Below are 20,051 nucleotides of genomic sequence, written 5' to 3' on the forward strand. Positions count from 1 at the left end.
GTGATAGTGTCAAAGAGTCTGATGAGGATGATGGGATTCAGATTCACAGTCAGGTGCAAAGCGGTGATAGATGAGGAAGAACAGGGTATAAAAGTTCAGTTTTTTTCCTACAGCAAGGGATGCTGTTGCTGATAATGCAACTACTGAAAACCAGGAACATTCTGATTCAGGAAGGGAGGACAGTTGTTCTCAGCCAGATAATGAGCAAAAAAGCACTAATAAACAAATAAACCTTGATGACGCCGGAGCTTTAGATCGGGCTGATCATTTGGAATTTGAGGTTCGAAGGAGTGTGAGAATTGCTAGCAAGAGAGAAAGGGAGGTCAAGGGCCAGAGGAATGCCTTCATGAGAAGGCTGAGAGGGGATATGATAGCCATGTATAAATATGTGAGAGGAAGCCACAGGGAGGAGGGAGCAAGCTTGTTTTATGCTTCCTTGGAGACTAGGACGCGGAACAATGGCTTCAAACTACAAGAGAGGAGATTCCATCTGAACACGAGGAAGAACTTCCTGACTGTGAGAGCCGTTCAGCAGTGGAACTCTCTGCCCCGGAGTGTGGTGGAGGCTCCTTCTTTGGAAGCTTTTAAGCAGAGGCTGGATGGCCATCTGTCAGGGGTGATTTGAATGCAATATTCCTGCTTCTTGGCAGGGGGTTGGACTGGATGGCCCATGAGGTCTCTTCCAACTCTTTGATTCTATGATTCTATGTTTTCCAAAGGGTATTAAACAGGCTGTTTGAAAATACCCAGTGTCAGAGCAACTTCTTGCTTCAGCCAAGAGGCTTGGGAATTATCTTGCAGTTTTCATGTTCATGGTTTCAGGACTCTGTGGGACTTTGCCTTGCTTATATCTTCGTGGATCCTGTTTTCCAGTGTTCCCTTATATTGATCTTTGGAATTATACTTTTGCCTTTTTGAACTTTTTATCTTTTACTTTGATACACCATAAAGACTATTGCTTGTGTGCTGTTTGGTGTCTGAAGCAAGGTGATTCTACTCCTAGTCTAAGGGATGCTTGGAGCTGTAGTCCAAAAGAGAGTGTGGATATGCTATTGTGTGTTTTGTTTGCCAGGGGAGTCATTTTGCACATGTGCTGTAGCATCTTTTTGCTTGTTTGGCTTTTTAAGTCTCTTCTGCTTTGCTTTTCAGTGTTTTTGTGAGTGATGGTCACTCGTAGGCCTGATAGGTGTCTTGTGTCCAAATTTGGTATCATTTCGTCCAGTTGTTTGTGAGTTATGTTAATCCCACAAATGCACATTGCATTCTTATTTATATAGATACTAGCTGTACCTACCACGCGTTGCAGTGGCCAACCTTCCCTCCCTTTTTCTCTCCTTCTTTCTTTCTCTCCTTCCTTCCCTCCTTCTTTCCTTCCTTCCCTCTTTTTCTTTCCCTCCCTCTTTCTCTTCTTTTTTCTACCTGTTTATTTCCTCGCTTCCTTTGCTTTTTGGTTCCTTCCTTCCTTCCTTCCTTCCTTCCTTCCTTCCTTCCTTCCTTCCTTCCTCTCCTTCGTTCCTTCTCTCCTTCCTTCCCTTTCTCTTTCCTTCCTTCTTTCACTTTTTTTATTTCTCTCTCTCCTTTTTTCCTTCTCTACCTTTCTCTCTTTTCTTCCTTCTCTCCTTCCTTCCTTCCTTCCTTCCTTCCTTCCTTCCTTCCTTCCTTCCTTCCTTCCCCCTTTCTGTGTCTATGTGTTTTGTGTGTGCATTTATTTATGTATATTTGTGTTTGTGTATATATGTGCTTCTGCACATGAGTTGTAATGTATTTTTTGTTTTGTTTTTTGGCTTTAAAAGTCTTTTCTGCTGTGTTTTTCAATATTTTACGATGGTTGTATTGTGTCCAAATTTAGTGTCAATTCTTCCAGTGGTTTTTGAGTTGTGTTAATTCCACAAACAAACATTACATTTTTATTTATATAGATTTATTTTCTAGCCGTCCCCTGCCACACCTTGCTGTGGCCCAGTCTGTGTATTTTGTGTTTTGTGTGTGTCTATATGTGTATATGTGTGTGTATATATTTGTGTATAAGTGTATATATGTGGTTTTGCGCATGCATTGTAATTAATTTTTTTATTTTTGGATTTTTTATGTCTCTTCCACTGTGATTTTCAGTTTTTTCATGAGTGATGGTCACTTGTTGGCCTGATAGGTGTATTGTGTCCAAATCTGGTATCATTTCGTCCAGTGATTTGTGAGTTATGTTAATCCCACAAACGAACATTACATTCCTATTTATATAAATATACCTGGGGTCATGAAAACATGTCTCAGTCTGAAAGAGGTTCCAAGTGGAAAAAGTTTAAGAAGTCCTGCTCTAGAGGAGAGTAAATGGGCTGCCATTTCAGTTCATAAAAATATTGCATTTCTTATGCAAGCCGGTGGTCCTTTTTGTGCTGAGGCCACTGCCAACGTTGACGTATGGGTTATCCTTATCTATGTTGCTATTCTGTCCTTTCTTGGGTCCTATGGCTACCTGATGACGAAAATGGGTAAACACATTCCACCATATTGGTCACAAAGCAGGGCATCTCTTTGCAGCCGGCATACGTTCCTCTCGCTTCACAATGGAAGGCAACTTTCCACATAATTCGGGTCATCAAATTTGCAATTTCAAGACGGCGCTCCTCCCCTTCTAACAGTTCCAGTAAGGCTTTGATGAACATCGATTCCCATTGGTTGATAAAGGAGACATAGCCTGGAAATGCCACGGAACAAATATTAATGTGAATATTTATTTATTTCATAGAATCATAGAATCATAGAATCAAAGAGTTGGAAGAGACCTCATGGGCCATCCAGTCCAACCCCCTGCCAAGAAGCAGGAACATTGCATTCAAATCACCCCTGACAAATGGCCATCCAGCCTCTGCTTAAAAGCTTCCAAAGAAGGAGCCTCCACCACACTCCGGGGCAGAGAGTTCCACTGCTGAACGGCTCTCACAGTCAGGAAGTTCTTCCTAATGTTCAGATGGAATCTCCTCTCTTGTAGTTTGAAGCCATTGTTCCGCGTCCTAGTCTCCAAGGAAGCAGAAAACAAACTTGCTCCCTCCTCCCTGTGGCTTCCTCTCACATATTTATACATGGCTATCATATCTCCTCTCAGCCTTCTCTTCTTCAGGCTAAACATGCCCAGTTCCCTAAGCCGCTCCTCATAGGGCTTGTTCTCCAGACCCTTGATCATTTTAGTCGCCCTCCTCTGGACACATTCCAGCTTGTCAATATGTACCATTGTCAATTTATTTATTGACGACATTTATATGCTGCCCTTCTCACCCCGAAGGGGACTCACAGCGGCTTACAAGATATATATGTATATACATACAATATATTATATTATTAGCATAGTACAACATCAGTATTAAATATTACTATATTGTATTATATCATTATATTGTAATATTATTAGTAATATCACATGTAATATAAATATATAATTATAATATATTGTTAGTAGTATTATATTGCATTACATTATAATATTATAAATATTATATGTATATACAATATATTATATTATATTATTAACATAGCACAGGAGACAAGGTGGAACTGTCTCCTGATCCCCTCTCTCTTCACTCTTAATACTGTCCTTCGTTGAGCTTGTACCTGCAAGTTGCATAAGGCTGATCTGAGACATTCTGCAATATATTTTTTTCATGTTGGGAGCAACTTGAGAAACTGCAAGTTGCTTCTAGTGTGAGAGAATTGACTGTCTGCAAGGACATTGCTCAGGAGATGCCCGGATATTTTGAAGTTTTACCATCCTTTGTGAGAGGCTTCTCTCATGTCCCCACATGGAGAGCTAGAGCTGACAGAGGGAGCTCATCCGCGCTCTTCCCAGATACAAACTGCTGACCTATCAGTCATCAATCCTGCCTGCACAAGGGTTTAACCCATTGTGTCACTTGGGGCTCCCGTTCTGCGACATGATAGCACTTCAATCCACCCATGTCAAGCTGTAAATATGACTAAAGCAGTCAAGTTATTTTGGTACATAAGGCAAGTAAAAAAAAAAACTCATCCTTTGTGGGATTTTGATGTTTTACCATCCTTTATGGGAAGCTTCTCTTATGTCCCCGCATGGGGAGATAGAGCTGACTGAGGGAGCTCATCTGTGCTCTCCTCAGATTCAAACCTCCGACCTGTCGGTCTTCAGTTTTGCTGGCACAAAGGTTTAACCCTGGGCAACATCCTTGTAGACGGCCAATTCTCTCACACCAGAAGTCAAGTTATTTTGGTAAATAATGCAAGTTTTTAAAAAATCCTTTATGGAGTTTTGATGTTTTACCATCCTTTATGGGAAGCTTCTCTTATGTCCCTGCATGGGGAGCTAGAGCTGACAGAGGGAGCTCATCCGTGCTCTCCCCAGATTCAAACCTCTGACTTGTCGGTCTTCAGTCCTGCTGGCACAAGGGTTTAACCCTGGGCAACGTCCTTGCAGACGGCCAATTATGTCACACCAGAAGCGACTTGCAGTTTCTCAGGTCTAAAATAATAAATAAATAAATATGGTTTTTCCCCCCCGTGTCAGGAGCAACTTGAGAAACTGCAAGTCGCTTCTGGTGTGAGAGAATTGGCCATCTGCAAAGACGTTGCTCAGGGGATATTTTGAAGTTTTACCATCCTTTTGGAGAGGCTTCTCTCATGTCCCCGCATTGGGAGCTAGAGCTGACAGAGGGAGCTCATCCGTGCTCTCCCCGGATTCGAACCTCCAACCTGTCAGTCTTCAGTCCTGCCAGCACAAGGGTTTAACCCATTGTGCCACTGGGGGCTCCTATTCTGCAACATGATAGCACTTCAATCCACCCATGTCAAGCTATAAATATGACTAAAACAGTGAAGTGTGAGAGCCGTTCAGCAGTGGAACTCTCTGTCCCGGAGTGTGGTGGAGGCTCCTTCTTTGGAAGCTTTTAAGCAGAGGCTGGATGGCCATCTGTCAGGGGTGATTTGAATGCAATATTCCTGCTTCTTGGCAGGGTGTTGGGCTGGCTGGCCCATGAGGTCTCTTCTAACTCTTTGATTCTATGATTCTATGATTCTAAGTTATTTTGTTACATAAGGCAAGTTAAAAAACCCCAATAAACTTTTAAATAAAAGATTATTTAAATTAAACGATGGGACCTCTCACTCTCTCTCTCTATACCCCACCCCACACACATGTATTTAAATTAAATATAATTGTTAAAATTAAATACATACAATAAATATATAGTTTTCTACCCTTCTGATTTTCTGAGGTTCCTGAGGTTGTGTAATAGTAGGATCAGCAACTACCAAGCTTCAATCTACACTCCTGAACAACTGTATGAAATGCTAGTTGTGCAGTCCCACAATATTTATATGCATTTATATATTATGAACAGTTTCAAATTTCCAGGTAAAGGATGCTCAACCTACGAAGACTTTAAGACTGACGAAGGGAGCAAACACTGCTTCTCTAAAACACAACTGAATAGTATAGCTTTATTTACCTTCTGCCTGTTACTTTCCCAATAATACTTATTCCTAAAGGCAAATAAAACATCCTTCTTCCAATTTGCATGCACACTAACTTGGGCATATTTGGTGGAATGTGTTTTGGAATAAATGTGCAAAGAGTGTTTGTTGATGCATGTACCTGGGCAACATGAAAACATGACTGCAGTGTTTTCAGGGATGGAGAGATAGTGCGAGAAACAGTCAACCTGTGCTTCACCACCGTCTGTCTCGAGGAATATGCCACGATCAATGTCCTCTCCACGGCAGGCCTTAAAAACACAAAAACACAATTAATTAAAATGGCTTTTCCTTGGCCTTCTAACAGCAGCTCCATGCTCAATGGGTCCAGGTCCAGAACAAAATGGTGTCTCCCTTTTACCCCATGTACGAGGGTTGAATGAAAAGTAATACCTCCACCTTCATAACTCCTCAACAGATGGCAGTACTGGCTTGTTCAGTAGACTCTTGTCTACAATTCCATTTTGGTGGGAAGCCTTAGCATTGGACAGTTGTGTTGTTAAAGTGTGAAGTATGGAGCCCTGCACAGACGGTCAGTCATTGCGTCTTAAGCAACGTGCAGTCATTGAATTCTTGGCAGCAGAAGGTCTCACCCCAAAGGAGATTAATCAAAGATTGCAAGCTGTTTATGGTGATTATGTTGATGTGAGTACTTTAAGGTGCAGGTGCTTACCTACAAAGCCCTGAACGGTTTGGGACCATCCTACCTGCGTGACCGCATCTCCGTCTACGAACCCACGCGTTCACTTCGTTCATCTGGAGAGGCCCTGCTTGTGATCCCGCCTGCGTCGCAAGCGCGTTTGGTGGGGACACGAGACAGGGCCTTTTCTGTGGTGGCCCCCCGACTCTGGAACACCCTCCCCAAAGATCTTAGACAGGCCCCTACATTGGCAGTCTTTAGAAAGAACTTGAAGACCTGGCTGTTCCGATGTGCCTTTCCAGAATAGGAAATCTCCAATACCAAGTCCCAGAAGCACTTTATTAGAACTAAGATTGCCGCACGCTGCACACTGCACTTGCCCTATAAGCCTTATATACCACCTGTCACATCAGCACTTTTAATCCTGTACCCATTACTCTGGCCCGGCCCAGTTTTATTGTGTCTTAGTGTATTGTTTATTGCTTGTTGTTTATATTGCTTTAATTGTTTTTAATTTGCCTTAGGTTTTGTATTGTTATATTGTGTGTTGAGGCCTTGGCCTTTGTAAGCCGCATCAAGTCCTTCGGGAGATGCTAGCGGGGTACAAATAAAGTTTAATAATAATAATAATAATAATGTGTTATTGATGTTGTTTGATGTATTTTGGGCTTGGCCTCATGTAAGCCGCATCGAGTCCCATGGGGAGATGGTAGCGGGGTACAAATAAAGTATTATTATTATTATTATTATTATTATTATTCTTTCTCTCTTTCCTTCCTTCCTTCCTTCCTTCTCTTTTTTCTTTCCTTCTCTCCTTCTTTCCTTCCTTCTCTTCCTCTTCCCTTCCTTCTCTAATACTTTGCATCGCTGGGCTAGTATGTTTTAAAGATGTTGAAGTGACACCTTCTGCTGTCAAGAATTCAATGACTGCATGTTGCTTAAGTCGCAGTGACTTAGCATGTGTGCAGAGTTCCTTACTTTGCAGTTTAACAACATAACCATTCAATGCTAATGCTTCCTGTCAAAATGGAACTGTAGAGGAGAGTCCACTGAACAAGCCAGTACTTGCCGCATACCAGTACTGCCATCTGTTGAGGAGTTATGAAGGTAGAGGCATTACTTTTTTATTCAGCCCTTGTAGATGAGCTGCCTCTTTCAAAAATATGGAAATATATATCCTGCAGATAACCTGGACACAAGGCATATAGTATAAGGTCTTTAAGCCATGACCATCAATTTGAATTTGTGCATATTCGTTGGAATCTATTCCATCCATGATTAGCTGATTAGGAGAACATCTGTGTTGTCTAACCATCTGAACTATTTCTGATAGCAAACCATAATTTAGAATCAAAACATCTTGCTGAGATTTAGGTGAAAAAGCGAAGGAGAAGAGAAGGCTGTCATCAACATACTGGAGAAACTGGGCTCTCCAATACATCACCAGGCAAATTCTCCCTGCCATTTCATCTATGTGCTAAATAGCAGAACCCTGACCCTGGAATGACAAATATAAGGTGCTAAACAGGAATCCTCCAACACCATCCCCTCAATTAATTCTTCCAAAAATGGCAGGGCATTGGACTGGATGGCCCTTGTGTCTTTTCCAGCTCTTATGATTCTATGGAATAATAATAATAATAATAATAATAATAATAATAATAATTATTATTATTATTATTATTATTGGTGCCACCAATACCATCTGTCTGTGACAAAGAATTGATGGGATCATAAGCCAGAAAAAGTTACAGAGAATGAACACGTCAAGCTCTGGGACTTCCAGATTCAGACAGACAGAGTTTTGGAGCCCAATTCTCCTAAACTCACGATTGTGTTAAAAAACAAAGTATGGATTGTCGATGTTGCAATCCCAGGTGACAGCAGGATTGAAGAGAAACAACTGGAAAAGCTGACATGATACGAGGATTTAAAGATCAAACTGCAAAGACTCTGGCACAAGCCAGTCAAGGTGGTCCCAGTGGCGATCACCACACTGGGTGCAGTGCCTAAAGACCTTGGCCTGCACTTAAACACAATCGGCGCTGACAAAATTACCATCTGCTAGCTACAAAAGGCAACTTTACTGGGATCTGCACACATCATTTGCCAATACATCACACAGTCCTAGACACTTGGGAAGTGTCCGACGTGTGATCCAATACAACGGCCAGCAGAGTGATCTTGTTTGTTGTGGACTCATCTTGTTGTGTTTCAAATAATAATAATAATAATAATAATAATAATACTTGTTTTGCTTCCAGTTGCATTATAGGCCCACGCCCTGGGTTGCTCAGCAGTGTGTCCTGGTTCCTATAGCCCACTTGTTGATGAGTGCCCAGGAGAAGCACTTGCCACGGGCCTTATTATCCTGGGCGACACCCGAGCCAATATAGATTTTGTTTCACCATAGTTAAATGGGTTGGGTGCACTTAGTTCTACTTCTCAGTTGAGACCACTCTGGCTTGGTTGAACCTGCTGGTAGTTTACAATACTGCCAGCACAGCTCTCAACATCCTAGACACTTGGGAAGTATCCGACATGGGATCCAATATAAAGCATTGTTGGAATCAAATATAGTTCTCGTCCTATGTTTCATGGAAGCTTTTCTTGGAAGATTCTTGTTTAAGTATTTGTTGTTCATGGTTTGGACTGCCTACTCCTGCCTTGGATTAATGTTTCCTGTTTTCCTGAATTATATTAGGGAAATGTGGACTTTGTTTTATGGACTTTGGTGAACTTTACCCTGGATTATTTTTGCTCCTGTTTATCTCCTTACCTAATTGGATTTACCTATTTCTTTTAAGTGCTTTTTACTTGCAGCTTTCTAATTATCTTCAATAAAAGGATTGTTTTCCATTCAATGGTGTGGTGTTTTAAAATCAGAGGGCTTTTCCTGTCCTGGAGTACAACAGATACAGAAATATGCCATCCAGTAGTCACCATCTGCTCACCCACAGAAAACCATATTTAATAAGCCTTGGCACCAAAAGAGGGTTTTGTGAGACCATAGAATCATAGAATCAAAGAGTTGGAAGAGACCTCATGGGCCATCCAGTCCAACCCCCTGCCAAGAAGCAGGAATATTGCATTCAAATCATCCCTGACAAATGGCCATCCAGCCTCTGCTTAAAAGTTTCCAAAGAAGGAGCCTCCACCACAGAGAGTTCCACTGCTGAACGGCTCTCACAGTCAGGAAGTTCTTCCTAGTGTTTAGATGGAATCTCCTCTCTCACTCAAGACCAGTCACTCTTGTTGCAACTGTGTAGTAATGGCAGGGGCGCGGACCATATTTTAGTTCTTGTGGACCACAGGTTGAGAATCACTGTGCTAAGATGATTGAAACCATATTTCTCTGAACTCCAGGTCTCCTGTTATGAGTTTCAATTTCCTTTAAGCTACAATCCAACCTCAGAAGAGATGGACTATTAAATGCAACTTTACAACTTATGCATTTTTACGATATTCAGATAACATTTTCAGGAAGTCATGATCATATTGGTCATTAAACAGGAATCATGGGACTTTCCCCACCACTGTTATGTTTAAAGGGAAATCTCTTTGTTGAATCTGGTATTTGCTATAAGGGGGAAATTCCTTAGAATCACAAGTCAAACACCAGGCATGCTTCAGCGTGCTAGGTGTTAATGCTGATACCATGAGACCAGGAAATTTCGTGGAACAGAAAACAATTTAATCCTTGATGACGAATGGGAAAAAACAAACACTCCCCTGTCTTTTGACATGTGACTCATATACATATGCATGCACTTGAAGTGAAACCAAAGGCACTGCTGTGCATTAATCGTGCATTGTCTAAAGTAAACATGTGTTTCATTGAGTTGGGTCAGGTTGGCCTTTCATGTATTTTCACAGAATCTGTTTTGACACATCAAATGAAAGCATTTAAATTCGTTCATGCCAATCTGAATTCATATAATGCTCAAATTCCAGAAGAGTAATCTGTTAGAAACCTCCAGAGTCCTGATGTGATACCTTTAATTTTTTAAAGCTGTTATGGCAAAAAAATCATTTTGAATATGAATAGGATTGTCAAGAATAGACTACTGCAACCTGCTCAACATGGGGTTGCCTTTGAAGACTGTTCAGAAGCTTCAAGTGGTCCAACGAATGGCAGCAGATTCCTCACTGGGGCGGCATACAGGAAGCATACAACCCCCCTGTTATATCAGCTCCACTGGCTGCCAGTCTGCTACTGAACACAATTCAAAATGCTGGATTTAGCCTATAAAGCCCTAAACGGTTCTGGCCCAGCTTACCGGTATCTCCCCCTATGATCCACTTCAGAGGTTAAGATCTTCTAGGGAGGCCCTACTCTTGGTCCCCCCTCCTTCGCACAAGCGGTGCCTTCTCAGACAGGGCCTTCTCAGTGGTGGCCCCTCGGCTATGGAATTCCCTCCCCAGCGAAATTAGAGCAGCCCCCTCCCTCCTGACCTTCAGGAAGAAGGTAAAAACATGGTTATGGGATCGAGTTCTTGGCTAGCAAGTTAGTGCAATATGAGAATATGGAACAGTGAAATGACTAATGGAATGGCCTTGGATCTTGATTTTAGACAATGTGATTTTAATAATTGTTTTAATTTCTTGGTTTCAATGTATGTGTTTATTTTACTGTATGTACGAGAGTTGAATGAAAAGTAATGCCTCCACCTTTGTTACTTGGGTTTGGATGGGAATATTTTGATAAATCAAATGCAGAAATAATCCCTAGAATGTGGTCTTTAACTACCACTATTCACTTTTCCACATAATCACCAGACAATTGGATACATTTCTGCCAACAATGAACAAGTTTTCTGAAGCCGTCACAGAAGAAGTCGACACTCTGGTTCCGCAACCCATTGTGCACAGATCTTCCGATAGCCAAGCTAAGCAATAATGTGACCCACACATTCTTGTGAAATGCCGATTATGCTTGAAATTTCTCTCTGAGTGATACGACAATCGTCCTGAATCAATCTGTCAACCTTTTGCTTGTGAAACTCGGTGGTTGCTGTCACAGGACGTCCAACTCTTGGTTTGTCATGCAAGTCAGATGTTCCCACCTCTACATCTTTAAACTTACTTGCCCAACGACGCATAGTACTCACGTCAACACAATCACTATAAACAGCTTCCATTCTCTGATGAATCCCCTTCTGCTGCCAAGAATTCAATGACTGCACGTTGCTTAAGTCGCATTGACTGACTGACTGCGCAGGGTTCCATACTTCACACTTTAACAACACAACCTTTCAATGCTAAGGCTTCTTGACAAAATGGAACTGTAGAGGAGAGTCTACTGAACAAGCCAGTACCTGCCTCATACCAGTGCTGCCATCCGTTGAAGAGTTATGAAGGTGAGGGCATTACTTTTCATTCAACCTTCATATGTTTATGGCATTGAATTATTGCCTTTCTGTAAGGCTGCTCTGAGTCGCTTTTGGGGCGAGAAGGACGGGATATAAATGAAGTAAACAAATAAATAAGGGTCCTTTCGCACAGAATTTACATGCCATTGTAACAATAAAGCATTTTCCATCTGGATTCAAGAGCAGAGGCCAGTAGGTCAGCAGCCTCTGAACATAACTGTACTTCTAAAATAGCATCTCTTGTAGCATTAGCACAACTTTAAAAGGGTTTTTATGCAGTCAGTATTAAATTAAAAACAGAAATTGATATTGTGTTATGGACCTCTGCAACAGCTTATGAATTGTAACTCAACCTTGGCAGCCACCTCTCCACCAAAGTAAACATCGACACCAAAATACAACACCGCCTGAGCTCTGCGAGTGCAGCATTTTTCCAAATGAAGCAGAGAGTGTTTGAGGACCGGGACATCCGTAGGGATACCAAGGTGCTTGTTTATAAAGCTATTGTCCTCCCAACCCTGCTATATTCCTGCGAAATGTGGACTGTCTACAGATGTTACATGTAACTTCTGGAACAATTCCATCAGCGCTGCCTCCGGAAAATCCTGCAAATCTCTTGGGAAGGCAAGCGGACATATGTCAACATGCTGGAAGAAGCAAAGACCACCAGCATTGAAGCAATGGTCCTCCACCATCAACTCCGCTGGACCGGCTATGTTGTCCGGATGCCTGACCATCGTCTCCCAAAGCAGTTGCTCTACTCTGAACTCAAGAACGGAAAAAGGAATGTTGGAGGAGAGGAAAAGAGATTGAAAGATGGTCTCAAAGCCAACCTTAAAAACTTTGGCATAAACACTGAGAACTGGGAAGCCCTGGCTTGTGAGCACTCCAGTTGGAGGTCAGCTGTGACCAGCAGTGCTGCAGAATTTGAAGATGCACTAATGGAGGGCGAAAGAGAGAAACGTGCCAAGAGGAAGGCGCGTCAAGCCAACCCCGACCAGGGCCGCCTTTCACCTGGAAACCAATGTCCTCACTGTGGGAGATGATGCAGATCAAGAATAGGGACCTACGGACCCACCCTGGAGGATTATCCTACTCGGACCATGAGGGATCGCCTAACTAAAGTAAGTGTTAATCAACCACTACATCATTATAGTAGCTTCCCTCAACCAGGTGCCTTCCAGGTGTATTGGACTATATAAGTTCTTGCAATGCATCTTTCAAATATCTGTTTGAGAAACACTGCTTGACACGCTGAAATTTTACACTGGCAGCTTACCTGTATGAAGAAGATTTTGGGCTTTCCTGTTAGATTGTGACATCTTTCGGGTGATAATGCCTTGAAAATCCGTGTGAGCAGAACTGGCTGTCCTTCACAGTCAAACACACTCCCTTCCTGGCCGTGACTGGAAATGATGCTCACAAAACAGTCCCCGTGATCTGCATGGCATTCTGCAGGAGGAAAAAAGAATATGCCAGTATTATTTCATCAATTTATATTATGTTTTCCCCATAATATCACAAAGTTGATTTATTGTCAAGACTAAAGATCAAAAAGAACAACCGAACTGCATCAACTAAAGCAGTGGTCCTCAACCTTCCTAATGCCATGACCCCTTAATATAGTTCCTCATATTGTGGTGACTCCCAACCATAACATTATTTTTGTTGCTTCTTCATAACAATAATTTTGCTACTGTTATGAATTGTAATGTAAATATCTGATATGCAGGATAGATTTTTATTCACTGGACCAAATTTGATACAAATACCTGATATGCCAAAATTTGAATACTGGTGGGGTGTGGGGGGGGGGGGGGATTGATTTTATTTGGGAGTTGTAGTTGCTGGGATTTATAGTTCACCTACAATCAAATAGCATTCTGAACTCAACCAATGATGGAATTGAACCAAACTTGGCACACAGAACTTCCATGTCCAACAGAAAATACTGGAAGGATTTGGTGGGCATTGACCTTGAGTTTGGGAATTGTAGTTCACCTACATCCAGAGAGCACTGTGGACTCAAACCATGATAGATCTGGGCCAAACTTGGCATGAATACTCAGTATGCCCAAATGTGAACACTGATGGAGTTTGTGGAAAATAGACCTTGACATTTTGGAGTTGTAGTTACTGGGTGTGGTGAAGTGTGAGTTTTAATCTACAGTTATGTATAATAATAGATAGGTGTTTAAAAGGGTAAGTATTTAAACTAGCATAACTGGGGGGGTGGGGTAGCCAGCTCAACTCACTTTGAGCTGGATTGTCATGGAAAAAGGGGCGGAGCCAACTGCCACTTGGCAGGGCAGCCATTTTAAAACGGTTAGTTTGTAGTCAGCGAACTACAGGGAAGGCTGGTTCTGTTGTGTGTTGAGAACCAGTAAGTTAGTCTGTAGTCAGTGAACTACAGGGAAAGCTGGTTCTGTTGTGTGTTGAGAACCAGTAAGTTAGTCTGTAGCCAGCGAACTACAGGGAAGGCTGGTTCTGTTGTGTGAGAACCAGTAAGGTAGTCTGTAGTCTAAGAACTACAGGGAAAGGCTGATTCTACTGAGTTGAGAATCAGGAAGGTTATGGCTTTTAGCCTGTGTAGTTTAGATAGGTCGAGTTGACTTATTTATATTATTAGTCAGTGTATGAGGAAAAAGGGGAGAGAACCCTAATAAGAGTCTTTACTGCAACAGAAATAACATAAGGAAAGAATAAACTTCTGCCTGAAGTAATCTATTAAAGAAAGAAACACATTTTGAAGGAGAATAAGTTTAAAACCTGTTTAGTGAAAGGAATAGTTCTCTTAAGAGTTGTTTTATGAAATGTTATAAATGTAACCTCTGAAGATATGTGCTTCTACAAGCTAAGAAACATTGAAACCATCAAGCTTCTTGTATACTTCAATAAACTTGTTACAGTTTCTTCTAAAGCCAAGTCTCTGTTACAAATACTTTCAAGTTAAGCCACGCTACACATTGCAGAAAGACCAATTCAATATTACAAGCCATTAGTTGTGTTATCAATTTAGTAAGTCCTTATAAAGTGGTGGCTCCTTTACAAACCGTTACAAACTGGTGGCCTCTTTACACTGGGATTTATAGTTCACCTTCAATCAAAGAGCATTCTGAACCCCACCAATGATAGTATTGGGCCAAACTTCCCACACAGAACCCCCATGACCAACAGAAAATACTGTGCTTTCCGATGGTCTTTGGCCTCTGACACCCCCTCACAACCTCCCAGGTTTCCCGACCCCCAGGTTGAGAAACGTTGAACTAAAGGAATAAAACACCCAGCCTCATTGGATTCTATGGAACTTACTTCCAGGTAAATGCACACATAACTGAAGACTAAAGGTAGTAAGAATATAACAAATGTCTCTAGGATCACCCTTTCTTCCCTTCTCCAAGTAAGTAGTGACAGATTTGGATAGCTCTACCTTGGGAAGTAGTTTAGTTCACGTTTGGAAGAGCAGGGTTTGAAAGGCTTTGTTTCCCCTACTTATGCACCATATCTATGACAGTGGAGGGTTCTGAGACAGGGCCTTAAGACTAGCCAACAACAAGTTCCTAGAATAAGAGGTTTCAGATTGGAGTCTTAGGATTTCGGACACTCTTTTACCTTTCTTCCTCATTTTCCATCCTGTGCTTAGTATTTCATCAAATAATAGAGTTGGAAGAAACCACATGGGCCATCTAGTCCAACTCCCTGCCATGCAGGAAAAGCACAATTAAAGTACCCCTGACAGATGACCACCCAGCCTCTGATTAAAAGTTTCCAAGGAAAGGGCTTCCACCACACAAGTATTCTCCAATGGTTGGAGGATCTGGAAACTGAATTTTAAAATACTGGCAAGTCTAAAAGCTGAGAACCACTGATCTAGTCTATCTACCTGCTCAGTACAGGATCTATAATCAAAGATATCCCTACAGATATCATCAAGAGATGGCTACTTTAATACCTCTGGTAAAAGATAGTCAACTACCTTCCAAGACAATGAGGTCCACTGTCAAACAGATATTACTGATATTTATTATTTATTATTATTTTGATATTATTAATATTATTAAATATTATTATTATTTTTACCCCACCCTTCTCAACCCCCCGGGGGGGGGGGGCACAGGGCAGCTTCCAGCCAGCAACAATTGGATGCCTCCATGTACACATAATAAAATACAGAACAGAAACAATAATTATATATACACAGTTAAAAACATTGAGTCAATACAATTAAAATCTACGAAAACACTGGCCATTATCTAGCCGAATTCTGTAGTTGGAGACTCATCAGGCTTGTCCATACTCCATTACCATAGCAATAGTTGTCATTGTCATTGTCATAGTCTCATAGTTACCCAAGGGCCTGGTCCCACATCCACGTTTTTAACTTCTTTCTAAAGGTGAGGAAGGATGAATACAGCCTTATTTCCCTGGGGAGAGAATTCCACAGGTGGGGGTCCACCACCAAGAAGGCCCTGTCCTTCATCCCTGCCAAGTGTGTTTGTGATAGAGGCGGGGCCAAGACCAGGGCCTCCCCAGAAGATCTTAAGCTCCTAGGTGGGACGTAGAAGGAGATACGTTTGGACAAGTACGCTGGTCTGGAACCATATAGGTTTTTATAGGTCAAAAGCAGCACTATGTGGGGCAGCCTCTGAAAACTTCTCAGAAGCTTCAATTAGTCCAACGGTCAGCAGCGAGGTTGTTAACTGGAGCGGCGTACAGGGAGCATTCTAGTCCTTTGTTGTGCCAGCTCCACTGGCTACTGATCAGCTTCCGAGCACAATTCTGTTATGTGATGCGGCATCGAATTGTGCCTTTGCTTTTGTAAGCCGCCCTGAGTCCCCTTCGGGGTGAGAAGGGCGGGGTAGAAGAAACCGAAATAAATAAATATAAATAAATTCAAAGTGCTGGTTTTAACCTTTAAAACCCTAAACGGTTCTGGCTCAGATTACCTGTCTGAACGTATCCTGCTATGAATGTAGCTTAAAATCATCAGGAAAGGTCCTGCTCTCGATCCCACCACCCTCACAAATGCGGTTGGTGGGGATGGGAGACAGGGCCTTCTCGGCAGTGGCCCCCATCTGTGGAATTCTGTCCCTAAGGACATCAGGTTGGCCACCTCCCTCCTGTCCTTCAGAAGACAATTGAAGAACTGGCTCTGGGCCAGGCGTTCGACTAGAGGATAGCGGCAATATGGAAAGGAATTTTGGCTTGGTTTTGGCTTTACTGGCACGTTAATGTATTCTTAAATGAATATATTTATGATTTTGTATAATGTTTTTAAAATGATTTTACTGTTTTAATTGTCATTTTATGGTGTATATGTTGTTAGCGTCATTTGATGCTTATGTGAGGCCACCCTGAGTCCCCTTATGGGAAGAAGGGCGGGATAGAAATGTACGAAACAAACAAATAAATAAATTTGAATTGTGGTCGGAACTGGATTGGCAGCCAGTGGAGCTGACATAGCAGGGGGGTAGTACGCTCCCTATATGACACTCCAGTGAGTAGTCTAGCTGCTGCCTGTTGGACTACTTGCAGTTTCCGAACAGTCTTCAAAGGCAACCCCACGTAGAGAGCGTTGCAGTAATCTATTTGGGATGTAACAAGAGTGTGGACCGCTGTGGCCAGATCAGAGGAAGCCACAGGGAGGAGGGAGCAAGCTTGTTTTCTGCTTCCCTGGAGACTAGGACGTGGAACAATGGCTTCAAACTACAAGAGAGGAGATTCCATCTGAACATGAGGAAGAACTTCCTGACTGTGAGAGCCGTTCAGCGTGGAACTCTCTGCCCCGGAGTGTGGTGGAGGCTCCTTCTTTGGAAGCTTTTAAACAGAGGCTGGATGGCCATCTGTCAGGGGTGATTTGAATGCAATATTCCTGCTTCTTGGCAGGGGGTTGGACTGGATGGCCCATGAGGTCTCTTCCAACTCTTTGATTCTATGATTCTATGAAAAGCTCTCCCGACCACTGCTGAGACCTGGGTTTCCAGGCTCAGTGATGAGTCCAGGATCACTCCCAAGCTGCAAACATGCTTAGGAAATTTATTCCAAAGTTCTGGTGAAATCTACTAGCCTGCCCTTCCCATTGGTCTTCACCTTGGCCCCAGGAACAACTGAGAACAACTAAGAACTATTCTGCATGATAGGCCTTCAAATGTTTGAAGGCAGCTCTGATGCATCTTCTTCAAGCTAAACACACCAAGCTCTTTCAATGGTTTATTGGTCCCTGTTGCTAATTTCCGACCCCACTTCAAAAGCAAAGCAATTCACATACCTTCCTCATAAAGCTCTTCTATTTCCTTAGCTGTCAAATCATAGTAAAGTCTCACGGCATAGTTGCACTTGGACAGTGCTCTAAACAGAGGATCTGCTTCCCTTCTAGCCCCAGGTCTTGACGGGAGTCTCTCATCGGATTTAGTTCTGTAGAAATCGTAATTGACAATGATTAGAGCCCTGTTCTTTCTTTGGTTTGACATGCTGCGCGACTCACGAACAGGCACCAAACAGTGTTTAAGAGCCCATGCATTGAAAGATCATATATATATAATCTTTGACCTACCTAGGTGTATTATGACTCAGCCAGAGGGTGGAGGAATGAAAGCAAATTCATATCCTGTTTAGTTAGCTTGATATAAATGCAAACAATAACCTTTAGCACCTACAAATTGCCGTCATTTGCCCAGAGTAACTATTTGATCTGGGATGCAGATGGATCATAATGCTGAACATACAACTCTGCAATATACATGACGCACTAGAAGGAAAGTACCGCTAAACTAAGATTGAAAAGAGAAACAAGGCTAAGTACTGAAATAAAGTGGTATGAAGGCCAATGTCCCTTCCTCACCTGCCTATTGTGGCAGCCAATTAGTTTCTGAGCCAGATTCACAGGGTCAGCATCAAAAAGATGTGAATACATGTTTCCGACAAGGAATTATGGATGCATTTTCTGCATTGGTAGAAAGTTGCATTAAATGTCCATGAGGGTGGAAGGAAAAGTAATGCCTCCACCTTCATAACTCCTCAACAGATGGCAGTACTGGAATGCGACAGGTACTGGCTTGTTCAGTAGATTCTCCTTTACAATTCCATTTTGGCGGGAAGCCTAAGCATTGAACAGTTGCATTGCTAAAGTGCAAAGTATAGAACCCTGCACAGTCAGTCAGTCAATGCAACTTAAGCAATGTGCAGTCATTTTATTTCGAACGTTTTTACCCCGCCCTTCTCAACCCCTGGGGGGATTCAGGGTGGCTTACAATTGGCAATAATTCAATGCCGCATCATAAAATACAGAATAAAAATATAACAATTAAACATGAACATTAAATAAATAAAGATTAAAACAGTATACTTACACTCTGATTAGCTATTGCGCGTCTGGTGGCTTTTTAGTTAGCCATCTACTAATGATTACTTCACTTAACTTATCCAAATCCTCTTCCATGCCATAATCAAACATTATCTATTGTCCTTTAACCTGATTGCCCAAAGGCCTGGTCCCACAGCCACATTTTAACCTTTTTTCTAAAGGTGAGGAGGGATGACAATGACCTAATTGCCACGGGGAGCAAATTCCACCACCAAGAAGCCCTGTCCCTCGTCCCCGCCAAGTGTGTTTGAGGCAAAGGCGGGGCCGAGAGCAGGGCTTCCCCAGACAATCTTAAGCTCCAAGGTGGGAGATAGAAGGAGATATGTTTGGACAGGTACGCTGGACCGGAGCCGTATAGTAGGCATGGCTGCAAATATAGAAAGGAAATTATCATTGAATTCTTGACAGCAGAAGGTGTCACCCCAAAGGAGATTCATCAGAGAATGCAAGCTGTTTATGGTGATGGTGGTGTTGATTATTGGGCGAATAAGTTTAAAGATGCTGAGGTGGGAACATGCTGGGACTCAGCCTGACTGTTGGGACTCTGCCTGTGATTAAACCTGTGATTGAACCTGTGATTGTGTTTCAGTCTCCTGATGTTTCTGTGTCTGATGTGGATAATGAGGAGGGAAATCAGTCTCCTGTTACTTCTGATGTGGGGGATGCTGGGCCTGACTCTGAAGTGCAAGATGGAGACACTTTGGTCAATAAGTTTCATGCAGACACTGACAACAGAGAGGCTTCGGTGCAAAGGGCAGATTCTCATGAGAATGTTTCTGTCAGGCCTTGGGAGAAAGGTTTACTCCACCTGTGAGCTCTCCATATTCTAGTTTGGAAAACAGTCTGACACCTGGTAAAGTTAATGAGGAGTCAGATAAGCAGAGTCAGCGGCTGGAGATTAGCCAGAATCGACAAGAGGCCCAGTGTTTACGTAGATCCAAAAGAATTTGTCAAAGACTGGAGGAAAACGAAACTAGTTTTTGGGATTTAAGGTTTGCCTTTAGGAAATCTTGTCAGATCAGGCATCGTTTGGAAACCAAGCACAAGCCTCATGGAATTCCTGTTAAAGTGGTCTCGTCTTCATGGTTTTCTCTAGCCTTTCAAGTTGACTAGCAGCATCTGGTCTGTTCTTGCTTCTCGGTTGATTCCTGTCTGTATAATCAGTGCCTTGGATTGTATC

General features: G+C 42.3%; 1 protein-coding gene across 1 annotated transcript; it reads right to left on the minus strand.

Moving 5' to 3' along the window:
- Positions 1-1,829: 1,829 nt before the first annotated feature.
- Positions 1,830-18,006, minus strand: LOC132782799 (caspase-3-like). The gene is made up of 4 exons (XM_067470694.1): positions 17,777-18,006; positions 12,788-12,960; positions 5,618-5,747; positions 1,830-2,695 (listed from the first exon to the last, which is right to left on the minus strand). Exons 1-4 carry the CDS (start codon positions 17,976-17,978, stop codon positions 2,442-2,444), a joined length of 759 nt encoding a protein of 252 aa, XP_067326795.1. The 5' UTR covers positions 17,979-18,006; the 3' UTR covers positions 1,830-2,441.
- Positions 18,007-20,051: the final 2,045 nt, after the last annotated feature.

The sequence above is a fragment of the Anolis sagrei genome, chromosome 7 (assembly GCF_037176765.1).
Source record: "Anolis sagrei isolate rAnoSag1 chromosome 7, rAnoSag1.mat, whole genome shotgun sequence".
NCBI lineage: Eukaryota > Metazoa > Chordata > Lepidosauria > Squamata > Dactyloidae > Anolis > Anolis sagrei.